Source organism: Bos taurus, chromosome 13, assembly GCF_002263795.3.
Source record: "Bos taurus isolate L1 Dominette 01449 registration number 42190680 breed Hereford chromosome 13, ARS-UCD2.0, whole genome shotgun sequence".
Classification (NCBI taxonomy): Eukaryota; Metazoa; Chordata; class Mammalia; order Artiodactyla; family Bovidae; genus Bos; species Bos taurus.
In genome coordinates this window covers 16,156,023-16,174,690 of record NC_037340.1, presented here as the reverse complement: position 1 = coordinate 16,174,690, position 18,668 = coordinate 16,156,023, and the positions used below count along the sequence as shown (strand labels likewise).

Here is an 18,668-nt window from a genome sequence, read left to right as displayed (position 1 = left end):
CGTCTGATAAATAAAGAAGGAAATCCTGATGTAAATGACAACATGAATACACCTTGAGGACGTTATGCTAAGTTAAATAAGCCAGTCACAAAAGGACAAATACTGGATGATTCCACTTACATGAGGTATGTAAGGTGATCGTACTCATAGGAAAAACAAGTAGTAGGTGGTTGCCAGGAGCTGGGGCCAGGCAGAATGGAGAATTATTGTTTACTGGGGACAGGGTTTTAGTTTTGCTAGATGAACAATTTCTAGAGAGAGGCACTTCACAACAACGTGCACGTAGTTAATAATCTTAGATTTAATTCTCTTCTTTCTTTTATTATTATTTGCTCTAACGTCTGTCTTAACCCAATACCATCTTTGTAACCCCCATTTTCAAGTATTTAGAAAAAATAAGATAGATTTTAATGCAATCTCAACTTTCAGTCTGCTTTTGTCCCTTGGAGATAAAATGTAAATCTTAGAGACAGCATAAAGTTGAACTTTTTAAAAAAAATCAGTAAACCTTCATAATCTTACAGATACATTTAATCCATTTGCATTTATAGTACATTTGAAGCAACACTCCCAGTTATTTTGGGCACGTGCTTGGATTTAACAAATTTGTAGTTTTTTAAAGATCATCTTGCGTTATTTGAATGTCAGTTTATCTTCTTTGGCATGGTTTTTTATTTTCTCTTTCCACTTGCCTTGTTTTTGAAATAAACTTTAAGCCGTGTCCCTTTAAAGCAAACCAGAAGACAATCTCAGAAAAGTGATGTGTTTGTCCTGGGTTCACTGCAATCCACGCGGTGAGTGTCAGGGCCATGGAAAGCAGCCGAGTCTGGTCGGTACCGATCTGGTAGAAACAGCCCTACGTCACAGGTCACACGGGTCATCACAGACTTCCTGTTTTCATGGGGTGCAAGTTCCCTTGTGTTAGTGAACTTTTAGAGAAATTATTTCAGCAGCAGCTCCCTGACCAGGTGCTGGATCAAACAACTTTGGACAGAAAGGCGGTAGTTCCATCCTGGTAAAGGAAACTGCCAGAAAAGACATGGGAGCTGGCCAGACTGGGGTCCACAGCCTGGCTGTGTGCAAGCAGATATCTGGAGTAGAGGCTCAAGAAACAGTTTCATCAAATAGACTGGTCACCCAGCTTGGGGACCACAGGTAAACTTTAGTGTAAATTCACACCCGGAACCCCGATCCCAGGGAGGAAACCCAGGGCGCCTCTCCCGGCACCTACTGAACTTTGATTCTCAACCTTGAATCAAGTCCCCACTTGCTGACTGTGAGATGGGGAATCAATTACCGAATCTTCTTTTCCGCCATTGTGAATGGAGATAAATGTAGTACACACCTGATATGGCTCTTTTATAGTTGAAAAGTAAAGGACTAAAGTTAATGCAAGTAAAAGAGACTGATACCACAGAGAACTTCATGAATCCTAGTTATCATTGTTACTAGGATTCCTGACCGTGAGCAGGAAGGGATTCCAGGCTGGGCTGTCCCTGGTTCTGGGACTAGGGGGAGCTGATTTTCCACCGACCTGAGTGAGGCTGACTGGAAGCAGTGGGAACAGACTCTGTTCTCTTCATCAAAGATGTTCCCAAAGTTTCCTCGCTGCAGGGCGTGCCTCCCACACTGCTTCTCACCCAGTTCTTTCATGAAATAGGTTCTCGGTAATCAAAGGGAGACGGAAAAACGCATTGCTCATGAGTGCTTTGCTCAGAAACTCTGGGGTTTCTTCTCCTCCTTTCCCTAAATTCCTCCTGCTTTCACTTTAGGCTTTTGTTTCCAGAAACTTTTTAACTTTAGGTTTTTCCCATCTGACTCAATTTCTCGGAAAAGTTCCTCACCTGGTCTTTCAAAGAGGATGACACTGACCTTTAGATCTCTTTGATTTTAAGATGAACAGAAATCAGCGGAAAGGGAAAAAAAAAAAAATACCGCACATCCATCTGACCCTGACATGCTCTTACAGCCCAGGGACTGCCTCTGGCTTGGCTGTTTGAATAACCTCTGGGCATCTGATCCACCCCCAGAGCTTAAGTTTGAACTCCAGAACAAATATTTGTCTGGTTTGGAGCAAAGTTTGAGAGCTCTCTTCTCTTTTCTTCTTTTTAAAGCCCAACTGTACTGCTCTGCTGTGCCTCTCTGATCGTGGTTCAGGGGACACTGGGCTCCCCCCCAGACCCCCCGCCTGAGAGCTGGGCAGAGACACCCAGCGCGATGAAGGGGCTCACGTGCTTTTTCCTCTGCTTCTTCCTTTCTGAATCGAGAGGCTTTGAAATCCCCACCAATGGACTTTCAGAAGTAAGTACTTCCAGAAGACTCCTTGCTGTAGGCCCCTCTGTTAGTTTGGCAAATAGAGTGTCGCTCAGTCGTGCCTGACTCTTTGCGACCCCATGGACCATGGTCCACCAGCCTCCTCTGTCCATGGGATTCTCCAGGCCAGAATCCTGGAGTGGGTAGCCATTCCCTTCTCCAGGGGATTTTCCCGACCCAGGGATTGAACCTGGGTCTCCTGCATTGCAGGTGAATTCTTTACCATCTGAGCCACCAGCGAAACCTATTACCTGTTGCTGTTCAAGGACTGTATCCTGTGAGGGTTAGAAATTTATGATAAAGTTCATCTGAGTAGAAGTGTTCGCTGTTGAAATTACTCAAATGTGTATTTACCCTTTAAAGCATTAATGGGCTTTTCATGAGAATTGAGTTCATGGGCTGGCCCCATAGTGTAGCACTTATGGAGTACAGCTGCCTCTCCTTATCTCAGAAACTGGGGATATTAACTGATCTGATCCAAAGGATGGTTATAAGGTTTAAGTGGCATTTGTAAACTACCCAGCACAGTGCGAACCTGAGCAAGAACTTGATAATTATTAGCTCTCATAACTATTATTATGAAATACCATTATTAGTCTTTTACGTAAGAGTATAAGAAAAGCCATTTTCAAAGCACTCTGGTTGAGGGACTTCCCCGACTCACCGGAAAAGACCCTGATGCTGGAAAGATTGAAGGCAAAAGGAGGAAGGGGCAGCAGAGGATGAGATGGTTGGATGGCACGACTGACTCAATGGACATCAATTTGAGCGAACTCCAGGAGATGGTAAAAGACAGGGAAGCCTGGTGTGCTGCAGTCCATGCAGTTGCAAAGAGTCGGACATGACTTGGTGACTGAACAACAACAAACAGCTGATGATCCAGTGGCTAAGATCTGAGCTCCCAATGCATGGGCCCTGGGTTCAATCCCTGGTCAGGGAACTAGATCTTCCATGCCACAACTAAGAACCAGAACAGCCAAAAAATTAAAAAGGACTGTTGTTTGTTATACCTAAGTGAACAGTGATTTCCAAGTTAAGGGCATTTAATATTCCTGTTAAAGGGGAAGATGGATGAGGCAGCGGGCAGAGTATAGGAATTATTCCCAAGGAGCTCATGGTCTTCCCTTCAGACCCTTGACCATCCTCAGCATGATGAAAGTCTTGGATTGAAAGTCATATAAGAGCTATTCTGATACTAGAAAAGCCACATGTATTCTGGGAATATCCTGGAAGATGCAGCGGCTTGTGATACAGGGTGGATTATGTATACAAATGCCAAAGAACAAGATGGCATATTTGCAAGAAAAAAAAATCACTCTGTCTGCCTAGAAATGATCATATTTTCCAACACTTTAGAAACCACCAGAGTGTGTTGGAAGCCTCATTGATTGAGCCAGGAATTGGAGGCAGGATTTCTAAAGGTGCTTGTGCTTTTTCAGTCACTTACTGGTATTCCTTTCATATAGACATTTCTAACATCTTAGTAGACATTTCTGATGCTACTAAGATCATCGCAACTCTTCCCCCAGGTACCTCCTTGTCATCTTCAGGCAAAGTGAAAAATGAATTCCTGCATCCACCAAGTTTGGAGATATTAACTCCTAGTTACTCACCTCCAAGATATAACCAGCAAACAAATAGATTAAAGAAATCATTGTAACAGACAGAGAAAACAGCTTTTGGTTACCAAAGGGAAAAGGGGAGAGGGATAAATTAGGGGTTAGGGATTAACAGATACACACTCCTATGTATAAAATACACACAAGGACCTCCTGTATAGCATAAGAACTATATTCAATACATTGTAATATTCAACCTATAATCAGAGAAGGCAATGGCAACCCACTCCAGTACTCTTGCCTGGAAAATCCCATGGATGGAGGAGCCTGGTAGGCTGTAGTCCATGGGGTTGCAAAGAGTTGGACACAACTGAGCGACTTCACTTTTACTTTTCACTTTTCTGCATTGGAGAAGGAAATGGCAACCCTCTCCAGTGTTCTTACCTGGAGAATCCCAGGGACGGGGGAGCCAGGTGGGCTGCCGTCTCTGGGGTCGCACAGAGTCGGACACGACTGAAGTGACTTAGCAGCAGCAGCAGCAGCATATATAACTGAATCACTTTGTTGCACACCTGAAACGTTGTAAATCAGCTATTGATTTAAAAAAAAAAAAGACATTATATGAAAAAAAATGAGATTGCACAGAAATATAGAAAACAAGACAAAATAATATATTAAATACTTTTTGCCTATCACCAGCTGCCTTTCTTTCATTGATGGAAATAAACATCCTGATTTGTTTTAAGTTTGCAGACTATGGAGACCATGTGGAGTTGGCTCCAGGCAAATTCCAGTTTGTGCCAGAGAATCGGAGGTATCAGGTACAGTAAACCTCAGTTCCAAAAGGGAAAATAAGTGCAAGAGATCATGAATGAAAAAATAAGAAAAAGACTGTAGATCAGTCTTATGGACTCTGTGGGAGAGGGAGAGGGTGGGGAGATTTGGGAGAATGGCATTGAAACATGTATAATATCATGTATGAAACGAGTCGCCAGTCCAGGTTCGATGCACGATACTGGATGCTTGGGGCTGGTGCACTGGGACGACCCAGAAGGAGGGTATGGGAAGGGAGGAGGGAGGAGGGTTCAGGATGGGGAACACAGGTATACCTGTGGCAGATTGATTTCGATATTTGGCAAAACTCATACAATATTGTAAAGTTTAAAAATAAAAAAAAAATAAAAAAAAGACTGAGATGCTTTTTGCTACATTTTCTCAAGAGCTTGTTTTTCTTAGCAGCAAAGAGTCCAGTAGTATTATACTTGGGAGAAACACAGTTCTGCTGAAATGAAGGGAAACCTCCACGTGACTGTCCATCTCTGAAGGGAAACCTCCACGTGACTGTCCATCTCTGAACGCAGTGGTCATGTTGTTCGCTTAAACAATACGTGGCTACGTGTTCAAAGCTTAAGATTATGGATGGTTTTACTGTCATATATGGAAGAATTTCCTCCTAGGAGGACATATTTTGTGGCTTCCTTGTGGGGCCACACATGCTCCCCCACTGGTCACGGTCACTACCGTTTTGGGGAGCCGCTCAGAGAGCACAGGCAACCTAGCCACGCTGGAGGCCGTCTCCAGTTGTTAAGATCTCTCCTTCCAGTACAGGGCGTGTGGGCTCAATCCCTGGTCTGGGAGCTAAGACCCCACATGCCTTGCGGCCAAAAAATCAAAACGTAATACAGAATAATATTATAATAAATTCAATGAAGACTTTAAAAGTGGTCCCCATCAAAAAGATTTAAGAGGAAAAAAAAAGAAACCCCATAGGTAAATCCTCATGTCAGGGTCTTCATCTAAAAGACAAAACTTAAAGAACTGTTGAGAATTGGATTTGAAGATCTGAAAAAGATCCATGGACATAGAAAACAAACTCATAGTTACCAAAGAGAAAAGGGGGAGAGGGATAAGTTAGGAGGTTGGGAGTAACAGATACACACTACTGTATATAAGATAGATAACCAGGAATCCCCTGGCTGTCTACTGGTTAGCACTCTGTTCTTCTACTGCAGGGGGCACAGGTTCAATCCCTTGCTGGGGAACTAAGATCCTGGAAGCTGGGCAGCATGGCCAAAAAAGAAAATAGATAACCAACAAGGACTTATATAGCACAGAGAAATATACTCAGTGTTTTGTAATAACCTTTGAGGGAAAAAAATCTGACAAAAAATAGATATGTAGAAATAACTGAATCACTTTGCTGTACATCTGAAACTAACACAACATTGTAAATAAACCTTGCTTCAATTAAAAAAAAAAAGTCTAAAAGAAGGCAACTGCTGGCCTTACTATGTCATATAACACCCCCGAAAATTTCAGCTCACCCCAAAGCAGGCAAGCTAAACTCTACTAACCCACATCTGAATTATTACTTTAAAATCCATCTGACATTAGATGCTCACCCATCGCTCTAAAGCCAGCCCGCTTTCCATGCCACAGGACAGTCATTCATGTGGATAAATCTCTAGCATGGCAGTTAGAATACAGGATTTTCCATCTGCCAATTACCATGTTTAACTCAGGGGCTACGCCAAGGAGAAGACCCATGCGTTACAGCTCCCATGTTGCTGCGTCTAATGGAAGAGACAGACATGCCTTCCCACTGTCTGGGTTTGAAGGAATTTTGCTGCTATGAAAACACTCAGGCAAACAGATGTTTTTATTTGAATTAATAAGGTGGTTTTTACAGGATAAAGGTGATCTGTGCTACTCAGCATGAGCTCAGTTGAATATTTTCATTTAAAAACATTGGTTTTAACATTGTATCAGAGAATGATGGGCATGCCACCAAAAGACAGCTGAGACGCTGAGACACTTACTCACGGAAGCACCCCAGGGGAAACTAGCATTCAAGAATATTTGATAGTTATGTCTTGGTTCCAGTGAATGAATCAGAGCTCAGTATGGAAGGAGAAAATGTTTCTTGACAGAGAAAACAGTTTTTGCCCTCAAAGCAGTAAGCAGCACGCTTCTAAAGAATGATTTTATCCAACTTCCTTTCACAGAGAAGTATTTCTGGAGAATCTGGAGAAAGGACGGTAAGTGTACTTTGATTTTGTTAAAAATTGATGTCTGAATGACTTTTCTGTTACCTATTACTGAGAAATCAATACGGCTGCCTTCTTTGTCTTCAGCACCAAGAGTGTTTACCTGACTTTCGAAATACCTGTTTGCCCAAATCTGTTTGGAAGTGTGTTTAAAATTCAGCATAAGAGGGTGGAGTGTGTAAGCAACCAGGAGAGATGTCCCCAGGAGCTGAAAATGTTCCTTTTCTTTACTTTGGCAAGTTTTGCCAACAACACAGGTTTTGGGGTTTTTTTTTTGGTTTTTTTTTTTTTTGGAATAAAAACTATATATTGATTCCAACATAATGGTTTTGATTTAAAATAGGACACCTAACAGCTTTCGTGAGTGTGGAAAAGGCACTTTTAAACACGAAATCGGAGAAGGCAATGGCACCCCACTCCAGTACTCTTGCCTGGAAAATCCCATGGATGGAGGAGCCTGGTGGGCTGCAGTCCATGGGGTCGAGAAGAGTCGGACATGACTGAGCAACTTCACTTTCACTTTTCACTTTCATGCATTGGAGAAGGAAATGGCAACCCACTCCAGTGTTCTTGCCTGGAGAATCCCAGGGACGGGGAAGCCTGGTGGGCTGCCGTCTATGGGGTCGCACAGAGTCGGACACGACTGAAGCGACTTAGCAGCAAACAGGAAATGGCCCGATTCCCTGAGCCGTTTGGTGTACCGTAAGTCCCCTACATACAAACAAGCCCCATTCCAAGAGTGAGTTTGTACATCCAGCAAAGTTAACCTAAGTACACAACCAGCACAACCAGCCGTATGTGGCTGCACTGTAATCGGTTTAGAATACTTTTCATACAAATAATACATAAAAAAAAACTGACACAAAAAATAAAGAATGTTTTTAATCGGACAGTACAGTACCTTGAGAAGTACAGTGGTCCAGTACAGGAGCTGGCATGCAGGGACTGTGAACAGGACAGAGGCAGTACTGATGGAGGAGGGAGAGGAGGTGGGAGACGGTAGGGCTGAAGGGTCGTCAGCAACAGGAGACGGAGGGCAAGCTGCGGTTTCACTCATGCCTGATGTTGATGGCACACGTTCCGGTTCCTTGCTGGAACCAGATGCTGGTTCGCATCTTCGAAAATTTGCAGCTGCACCTCAAAGGTCCGTATGTATGTTTGGGCTTACTGTAGTTCCTCCTGTGGCAGGAAGACATCAAAAGGAAAGTTGTTTCCTTGGCTTCATAGTCTGAATGGACAGCAGCTGTGAGAAGCTCTGGGTTAAGGGGGAGGAAGGACAAACAGCTTAGCCTGGGTTTTATCTTTGCTTGAGGTGAGCTGGATGTTCACCAGTTGAAAGATTTAATCTTGGATGCGAAGTTTGGGGAAAATGATACCTAGTATTGAAATAAGTAAAACGCTTTGGAAAAAAAAAAAAGCAGAAACCAGTGGGTCCCATCACTGCCACAATCCTGGCAGTTTAGAGGCACCTCCTAAAAGTTGTGTGTTTTCAGTGCTTTGTCTTTGAGCATATGGGTACTGGAACTGCCTTCAATCAATAGAGAAGGGTTGGGAGCCAGGTCCACAATGCTGGACCAGTCACCGCATCAAAATGCCCTCTGCGAGATGTTCTGTTCTTCACTCATATCCATCAGCATTCTCGTGCGTGCTCAGTTGCTCAGTGGTGTCCGACTCTTTGTGACCCCATGGACTGTAGCCTGTCAGGCTCCTCTGTTCACAGGATTCTCCAGGCAAGAATACTGGAGTGGGTAGCCATTGTCTTCTCCAGGAGATCTTCCCGATCCAGATCGAACCTGGGTCTCCCACATTGCAGGCAGGTTCTTTACCGTCTGAGCCACCAGGGAAGCCTAGCTCTCCTGTTCAAACTATATCTCATAGTTTGTTTTGATTTGGGAAACAACAGAAGACTGGGAAAAGGTGAAATTGCAATAGATGAGGTTCAGAAAGGTAGGTAGCAGTGTGGGGCTTTGGGGACCGCCTGTGTGTTCCACTCCACTGTACTCCAGGAAGTGCCTGGGTTCCCCTTCTACACTGCACACCCGCATCCTTTCCTGCCCTCTGGCCCTGTATTCAGAGTTATTTCCTGCACTTTGATAATCCAATCTTGCTTCCCCACAACTATTTCCTCCTCATATTCCAACTTTCAGAATCATTGTTAATAGACTCACAGTGCTGTAGAGGCATCTCAAGATTTCTTAAAACAAGAGCGAGCTTCTGCCTGCAGGATATCCCAAGAATTTAGGAGAATGCTTAATAAAAGCTGAGTTATATACTTAGTGATGCCTTAGAATTTTCTGTACTGTTATCATCAAATATGCAGTGAAGTTCTGTCATTTTTCTCCGAGTACAGTTGATTTTTCTTGCCGATTTCAGGAAGATGTTGATCAAGTGACTGTTTATAGTTATAAAGTCCAGTCTACTATTACTTCTCGAGTGGCCAACACTGTTATCCAGACCAAAGTGGTGAACCACTCTCCACAGCCTCAAAATGTCGTGTTTGACGTGCAGATCCCCAAAGGAGCCTTCATCTCCAACTTCTCCATGTGAGTAACTCCCACTCAGAACCGGAAACTGGATATGCTCTGCTCCCAGGATCAAACCCCTCTCAGAGTGGACCTTTAGTGCCTCAACTCTTCATGGCTCTATACCCAGCATCTTTGTGTTGTTTAATTGCTAAGTTTTATCTGACTCTCTGCTACCCTCTGGACTGTAGCCCACCAGGCTTCTTTGTCCATGGGATTTCCTAGGCAAGAATACTGGAGCAGGTCTGCCATTTCCTCCTCCAGGGGATCTTCCTTAACTAAGGACTGAACCCGAGTCTCCTGCATTGGCAGGCGAATTCTTTACCACGTAAATTACCAGGGAAGCCCAGAGTGGACCCTGCTGGTCAGCAATTCCAGGGGTTCTCGATTTCAGAGTTGTGGACCCACTGGACATGGAGTCATCTTGCTGCTGCTAAGTCACTTCAGTCTTGTCCGACTCTGTGCGACCCAAGAGACGGCAGCACACCAGGCTCCCCCATCCCTGGGATTCTCCAGGCAAGAACACTGGAGTGGGTTGCCATTTCCTTCTCCAATGCATGAAAGTGAAAAGTGAGAGTGAAGTTGCTCAGTCGTGCCCGACTCCCAGCGACCCCATGGACTGCAGCCTACCAGGCTCCTTAGTCCATGGGATTTTCCAGGCAAGAGTACTGGAGTGGGTGCCATTGCCTTCTCCGGAGTCATCTTGGGGTGGGACCAAATAATTTGCTTCTGTTCAGAGTAACAGAATTTGCAAAGGATTTGCTTCTCTTTTCTAATGAGTGAAAATATCCTTAAGCCTGTCTCTATGGCAGTAATCTCCCACTTCCTTACGGAGAGGCCATATGTTCTATTTTGCTTCAAAAACTCTAATCGGACTGCTCTGACTAATCATTGTTGGAACAGATTAGGTGACAGCAAGTGAAGAGTAAGGTAGGTAGGGACAGAGATGACAAGAGAGGGCAGAGTTCCCCCGGAGAGATGTTAGAAAGAGAAACACACACTTGGCAGGGATGGATCAGCACTTTTCTCCATCTTTCTTTGCTTTTTTTCACCCTCAAAGGATCCTTAATACATGGAAGAATGACCCTATAAACCACATGGCAGCCAGATAGCTAGTGGTTTATCAATCACAGCCCTAGGCACGTTTGTCATTCCAAAGGGATGCACAGGAGAACAACCCTTAATCCAAAGGGTAAACCTGGAAAATGAAGAAACATTTTTTAAAATTTTGCCTTGGAGGATAGTTGACCTACAATGCTGGGTTAGTTTCAGGTGTACAGCAAAGTGATCGAGTTACACAACTATATATGTCCATCCTTTTGCAGATGCTTTACCCATATAGCTTATTACAGAATACTGAGTAAAGTTCCCTGTGCTATACAGTAGGTCATTGTTCTTATTTTATATATAGTGGTGTGTGTGTTAATCCCAAACTCTAATTTATCACTTCCCCTTCGCATTTCCCCTTTGGTAACCATATGTTTGTTTTCAAAGTTTGTTTCTGTTTTGTAAATAAGTTCATTTGTATCAATTTTTTGGAGGGGATTCCACTTATAAGTAATATTATGTGATGTTTGACTTTCTCTGTCTGATTAATTTCACTTAGTTTGATAATTTCTGAGCCCATCCATATTGCTGCAAATGGCATTATTTCATTCTTTTTTAGGGCTGAGTAGTATTCCAGTGTGTATAGGTACCACATCTTCTCTATCCATTCCTCTGTTGGTGGACACTTAGGTTGCTTCCATGTCTTGGCTGTTGTAAATAGTGCTGCTGTGAACGCTGGGGAAGAAGCATCTTAAACACAAGTAACAATACGGGAGAGAAAGCTTCTAGTACAGGAGCCTACCTCATCTACCTTAAATCACACTGCCAGATAAAGAAACTCCTTTTATGAAACCTGCAAATGTCTCTCTACTTGAAGGTTCCTTCCAGGTGCAAAATGATTAATAATTCATTAAGTCCACCCGGTTGGGTTGTTGGCTTGTTTGTTCATTGTGCTTCTATTCAGACCAACTGTGACCCTTCTGTCATTTTTTAGGACTGTGGATGGCACAACTTTTACTAGTTCTATTAAGGAGAAAACCGTGGGCCGAGCTCTCTACGCACAGGCGAGAGCGAAAGGCAAGACGGCAGGACTGGTGAGGTAAGGGCAGGGTTCCCCACCACTGCTGCCTGTGCTCAAGCCCGTTCCCTCCGTGGCAAGCCAGCCCCCAGGAAGGCAGAGAAGCTCGTCCTTCTCTGCTAGGTCGCTTCTTTGTGGTACTTCCCTGATCCCACACGATCCAATTACCCACAATCTCACCTTGCTCGTTTACCATTTAAATTTTCTAAAAATCGCTGACTGTTTTTCCTAAGGCTCAACTCACCCTCATTTGACAACCCTGCTGTTTTCTCTTTAAAACCATAAACACTTCAAGATGAGTGATCACATTGGATTTGGTGTGTACGGGAGTAAATAAGGCATTAGGGCTGGAAATACATATTCAATTTGAAATAATAGATGTCTTCTTTATGAAGACTTTTAAAAATGTAAAGAATCCCTAGAATGAGTCTTACCAGCAGTAGGGGAAAGGTGTGCTGTCCTTTGGATCATCTAAACTGGAATTGAGTTCCGACCCTACAACTGACTCGCATGTGATCTCAAGTGGGTTACTTACCCTTTATGAACCTCATTTGTCATCACTTGCTAAATGAAGGTCTTGGTGTCCATCTTTTAGAGGGGCTATAATAGCAATGATATGTGTCAAGTTCCTGGCAGGTAACAGGGGATCACTAACCAGTAGCTCTTTGCAGATGACACTCAGATCTGTATGAAGCTCTGCAAGAAAAACATCAAGTAGGAGAGGGGAGGGGAATTCCAGGCTACTGGAAGGAAATTAATCTAGAAGTTGCTGTTATGTCTCCTGGACCTACCATTCGTTCTCCTAAGCAGTGAGCAGGTGGCTAGCCCAGGGCAGCCTGGACGCCCTCTGCGTAGATTCTACATGTGGACTTATGTGGGCGGGCTCGTATCTTTAGGAGCAGAGCTCTCGATATGGAGGACTTCAAAACCGAAGTGAGCATCGCCCCTGGAGCAAAGGTGCAGTTTGAACTTCATTACCAGGAAGTGAAGTGGAGGAAGCTGGGGTCCTACGAGCACAGACTCCACCTGAAGCCAGGACGACTGGCCAAGCACCTGGAGGTGAGCCCTCCCCGCTAGAGCTGGGCCCCCATCTGTGCTTTCTGTTCATCTTCTCTTCGTGGTGTTCCACGCCACTTGACACTGCAGGACAGGGTGGTGTATGGAAATTGACTCTGGGTTTGGAGTAAGGAAGTGCCGCTTCCTTACACATTTCAAGGCTAGCTCATCTCCTTATTTGCTGTGTCAATTTCCTGTGGCTGCTGTAGCAAATGATTGCACACAGGGGGCTTATGACAACAGAGATGTCTTCTTACACAGTTCTGGGGGCACGGACTGAAGTCAAGGTATTGGCAGGGCTCTTGAGGAGGGTCTGTCCCACTGCTTCTGTGGTCTGGAAGCGGCTGGCATTCCTTGACTTGTGGCCTCATGGCCTGTCATTCTGACCTATGCCTCCCTGATCACATCACCTCCTCCTGAGTGTCTTAAATCTCCCTCTGCTCTTGTAAGAACATTTGTCATTGGATTTCGGGCCCACCGGGTAGATCAGGATGATCAGGATCCTTTACTGTATCCACAAAGATCCTTTTTCCAAATCAGATAGCAGTTTCAGCTTCCAAAGATTTAATGTAGACATGCCTTTGGTGGGGGGTGGGGGTGGGGGGACCATTCAACCCTCTGACCTTCCAACTAATGCTGATTCTCAATTTTCTCATCTGTGAAGAGTCCCATCTTAGATTCCTTGGTTCCAAGTGTGATGAGAGGTCGGCGAAGGTTGAGTTCATTGTCTGTTCCACGTTCCCCCCGTTGCACCCCAAGTCTCATCACCTGGATAGCAGTGCCTGTGCAGGGCAACTTGAACTCACTTCTGCTGTAGTCTTCATGTCTTGTCTTGAGAACTGAGCTTCTCTTTTCTTGGCTCTAAACTTGTTAACATCATGTGAACATTTGTGTAAGAGGCAGAGGAGGGCTGGCTGGAAGAAACCCAGGGAAGAACACAATTCACCTGGTCTCTGTTTGACACAGACGAGGGTGAAGCAGACAGGTTGTAAATTGTCTGTAGACAAAGAAGATTCAAGGGGATGAGTGGATCATGTATAATTTTCTTATAAATAAGAATGGAATGGCATGGGATGGAGTAGAAGGAGAATTAAATTCCAGAGAAACAAAGCGATAGAAAGGGAGCACTGAGTTGCCCAGAGGGTCTTTCAGCCTCCCTGGTGAGATGCATCATATCACACAGGATTTAAAGAACTTGCAGAAGAGATGGTGGAGCCATGCTAGGTCATCTTTGGGAGATCCTAGAGAGGAAAAGAGCAGCAGAGGACTTAGAATTGATAATCGTACTTCTTGCTCAAAGTCTTGAAAGATGTTTTAATGTTTTAAGTAACTTTCCCACTTCTAGGTAGATGTGCGGATTATTGAACCTCAAGGACTAAGATCTCTTCATGTTCTGGACACATTTGATGGGCATTTTGATGGCGTTCCCGTTGTATCTAAAGGACCCCAGAAGGTACCACAAGCAGTGATGTGACACAGTCTGAGTGGCCACTGGTTTGCGGGTTTTCCTCTCCCTCTCTGCTCTAGGGGATGGAAGAGTTGTCAGGTGCTGAGCTCAGGGAACTTAGGAACTGTGATCCCTGAGCAAAGTCTAGGGCCTCCCACAGGACATACAGAACAAAACCAATTGTTTCATTGCATTGTGACCAGTATCTGTCCATTTTGAAACCCATTTCCCCCAAGTCATCCAGTGGACTGGTAGCTAAAAGACAGTCTTCACATACTATATAGAGGATTTTCCTTAATCACTGAGAGAGCTACTCAGCTTAATTCTCTCTGCCTTAATGGCCAATACTAACCACCTCTGGAGGGGTCAAAGTCCTCTAAGAACCTTTTGCCAACTCTTTCTAGAGCTGGTGGCCATTTCTTCCATGGGGTGGGGGTGAGGGGGAGGGAGGAATTCTTCGAATCTCTTATAAAGGACTGAAGCCTGGCCAACAGCACTGAAGGCTGCTAGGTGCCCCTGTGATAGGACCACTGATGCTGCTTGGGTGCAGAGTGGCCCTGGACCCTCCCCTGTGTGCATGAGAAGGTGCTCCCCCCAGACAGGGACGGGGCAGAGACCAGGCTCTGACACCACTGCTCCTTACAGGCACACATTGCCTTCAAGCCCACGGTGGCACAACAGAGAAAATGCCTCAACTGCTCAGAGACGATGGTCGACGGCGAGCTGGTGGTGATGTATGATGTGAACAGAGAGGAGAAGGTTGGGGAACTTGAGGTGGGTGCAAACAACTCTCAGGGGCCAGCTCTGCCTTAGCCAAAGATCTATTTCTTGTTGAATAAACCCCCAGGGAAATGCCCTGGGAGGTAAACTGCAGAGAGGCTGGGCCCTTTCAGAAAAGGATGGAGCGGGCGCAGGAAAAAGGGAGAGATGGACGCAGCCAAGCCTCTGTTCTCTTCTTTACGACCGTCATGCCTCCTGCACCCCGTGGTCTCCTCTCCCCTCTCAGTCCCCAGACCCTCATCCTCCTACATGCCAAACACTGGTAATGGTTTGGCTCACAAATATGTCCTGTTTTTCAGGTATTTAATGGATATTTTGTCCACTTCTTTGCTCCTGAGAACATGGACCCAATTCCCAAAAACATCCTGTTTGTCATCGACGTTAGTGGCTCGATGTGGGGGATTAAAATGAAACAGGTGAGTAGCCCTGGGTTGCAGTGGTACCCAGGACTCCATGCCTTCTCTGATCCCCTCGTGATGGTGCAGTTGCTCGAGGCCCCTTCCCCCTAGAGCTAGTCTTAGTTCAGGCTGCTCACAAAGGAACAGAGGCTGGGTGACTTCTAAACAGGAGAAATTTATCTCAAAACTTGCCTTTTTGAAAAATTTCACCTCCATATAAGCCCACTCTGCTCAGGCTTCTGCTTCATATTCCTTTGGTTCTCCTGCATGACATTTTAGACTAATATCTTGCCATTGTGCATGAATAACTTTAAAAACGTTTAATGCACAGTTTTTCTAATTATGTTGTAATTCCTTGAGGGTGATCATTCCATCTCATGTCTTCCAGTTTGGAGTTCCTCATAGGCTCCTTCAGTGTTAATGGTGTAGGTACAGTTGTGAACAAGGACATTCCTAGTCCACCCATTCAACTAGTGTGAACCAAGCAGTGAATCTCTGTTCATTCAACACTCACTTGTGACCACCCAGGTGTTCACTACTGTTCTAGGATCCTAGAGACGGAAAAGACTTGGCCCTGCCCACCTATCACCAGGTTCTCAGCAGTGGCACTTGTGACATTTGGGGCTGATGAGTCCGTGTCGTGGGGACCACACTGTACGTTGTAGGATGTTTAGCAACATCTATTCACTAGATGCCATGGAACTCACCCTCCTGGTCATGACAATCAAAGATGTCTACACAGGGCTTCCCTGGTGGTCCAGTGGCTAAGAATGGCTAAGAATCGCCCTTGCAGTGCAGGAGACATGGGTTCGATCCCTGATCTGGGAAGATCGCAGGTGCTGTGAGGCAACTAAGCCTGCGAACTGCAACTAGAGAAAGCCTGCGCACAGCAGCAAAGGCACAGCACGGCTGAAAATAAATAAATAAAATTCAAAGTAAAAAAAAGAATGAGAAAGAAGGTGGTCTTCTCCCCCTCCACACTTAGAAAAGTGTCTTCAGACATTGCGAAATGTCCCCTGGGGAGAAAATTATCCTCATTTGAGAACCACTGCCCTAATACAGTTTATTTGTTCCTTCCTTCCCTCATTTAACAAGTATTTATTAAGCACCTGTCTTGTGTCAGGCACTTAGTTCATCACTGAAGTCTGAGATGACTGTTACACACCCAGTGGACATGACACAGCAAGCAGGCTATTGGCTCTCCAAGTCTGGTGTCAGAAGGTATTGAGTGAGACATGCACTTAGGAGCCACCAGTGTGTAGAAGGTACTCATAACAATGAGACCAGGTGAGAACACCGAGGAGGAAGTATAGATAAGAGAAGAAACAGAGAGCGAACCTCACACTATCCCAGTAACTAGAATAATGTGGGGAGAAGAGGAGGAATCAGCAAAGAAGACTACGCCAGCAACTCTCCTTGTGGCCCAGGGGCTAAGACTCCGTGCTCCCGGTGCAGGTGCTGGGGTTCGATCCCTGGTCCGGGAACTATATCCTGCACGCTGCAACTAAAGATCCCACATGCTGCAATGAAGACCTAAGGTCCCATGTGCTGCAACTAATACTCAGTGCAGCCGAAATAAATACACACATTTAAAAAGAAAAGAAAAAGCAGCCAATGAGAGGAGGAGAAAACCCAGAGCGGCCGAGGCTCTGGAAGAAGATGAGGAAGTTGTACAAGGACAGCGATGTGGCCGGTTGGTCCAAATGCTGCTCAGATTGGGTCTGATGAGATGAGAAGAGTCCATTGGATTTAGCAACAGCCTTGATGAGCATAGTTTCAGTGGAGGGATGATGGTGAAAACCTGAACGGAGCGGGCTTCAGAGAGAACAGGAAAAGAAGATTTGGAGACAGTGTGCTTACAATTCTTTCGAGGAATTTTATTGCAATGGGAAACTGAGAAATGAGGGAAACGGGTACGTTCAAGGTTTCTAAAGGCATGAAAAATGAAAGCGTTATTGTATGTATGGAGATGTACCAATAGAGCGAAATGTATGATACAGGAGAGCCAGAGGACAGACGCCAGAGCCATGCCTTTCAGTAGCCAAGAGAGAGCCCAACCTAGGTCACCAGCAGATGGATTTGCATTAGGCAGAAATGCTTCTCCTAGTTCTGCATTACCTGGCATCAGGGAAAAGTGTATGGGCACAAATCCTGGCAGGGGGGAGGTTTATGGTGGCAGGGGTTGTAGAAATCTTCTTCTGATGACTTCCATTTCTCAGTGAAGTAGGATTCCAGGTCATCAGCTGAGACAGGGAGAGGGAGGTGTTGGTGGTTTGAAGATGAGAAGCAGGAATTAATGCATGAGAAGGCTGAGTAGAGGGACTTGAGAAATACATTTGATTTTCAGGCACCACAAATGGGACATCTGAAGCTCAGGATTCTCAGTGTAAAGTCAGGCTGGTGAGACTCGTCATGCAAAACAAGACAGTAAAACTTTCAGTATCAAAATGCAGACAATACATGTTTGGACGGAATAGGAGAGTGTTAGATCTGTGTTGACAGAGGTGGATTTATGAGGTTTGTGGGAGAACTATAGCTCGAGCTAGTGCTTAAAATGATGAATGATTGAGCTTCCTCATTTCTTCTTAGGTTTAGAGAGTATGTAGTAAGACCCTTCTCCATTCTCTCTCGAAATAGACGGTGGAAGCAATGAAGACCATTTTGGATGACCTGCGAACTGAAGACCATTTCTCCGTGGTTGATTTCAACCACAATGTTCGAACCTGGAGAAACGATTTAGTCTCAGCTACTAAAACACAGGTTGCAGATGCCAAGAATTACATTGAGAAAATCCAGCCCAGTGGAGGTGAGTGGGTTTAGCCTAAAGCCCAGTGAGAAACTCCCACAGGATTCAGCGGAGTCCTGAGAAATATGAGAATCACTTGAGAAATGAGATTCCTTACCCCAGTGGTCTTTGCCTTAATAATACAGTTATTATTAAACAGTGCATACTAAGTTCATGGTGAAAGCATAATATGCATCCCCCATCCCACACACATTTTTAACCATTCTGTCCTCAGAAAACGGTGTCAGTAAGTGACACTAGCTTTCTTATGACTCACACGGTAAGAGAAAGACAAATACCATGTGATATCACTAAAATAAGACATAAATGAACTTATCTACAGAACGGACTCAGACACAGAGAAGAGACTTGTGATCGCCAAGGGGAGCGGGGTGGGGCAGGGATGGATTGAGAGTTTGGCGTTAACAGATGCAAAGTGTTATCTAAAGAATGGATAAACAACAAGGCCTGTTGTATAGCACGGGGGACTATATTCAATATCCTGTGATAAGCCATAATGGAAAAGAGCACAAAAAAGCATGTATATTATATACATACATATATATATATATATATATATATAACTGAATTACTTTGCTCTACAGCAGAAATTAACACAACATTGTAAGTCAACTA

The 18,668-nt window shown here is 44.6% G+C and overlaps 1 protein-coding gene across 1 annotated transcript in view; it reads left to right on the top strand.

Moving 5' to 3' along the window:
- The first annotated feature begins 2,104 nt into the window (after positions 1–2,104).
- The window catches only part of ITIH2 (inter-alpha-trypsin inhibitor heavy chain 2), a 32,256-nt gene continuing 15,692 nt past the window's right edge, over positions 2,105–18,668 (top strand). Inside the window, 10 exon segments of the mRNA NM_001098016.2 lie at positions 2,105–2,301; positions 4,619–4,693; positions 6,878–6,910; positions 9,293–9,462; positions 11,483–11,587; positions 12,463–12,625; positions 13,968–14,075; positions 14,715–14,843; positions 15,149–15,265; positions 17,885–18,053. Of these exon segments, the coding sequence (NP_001091485.1) occupies positions 2,218–2,301; positions 4,619–4,693; positions 6,878–6,910; positions 9,293–9,462; positions 11,483–11,587; positions 12,463–12,625; positions 13,968–14,075; positions 14,715–14,843; positions 15,149–15,265; positions 17,885–18,053 (1,153 nt within the window). The 5' untranslated portion in view covers positions 2,105–2,217.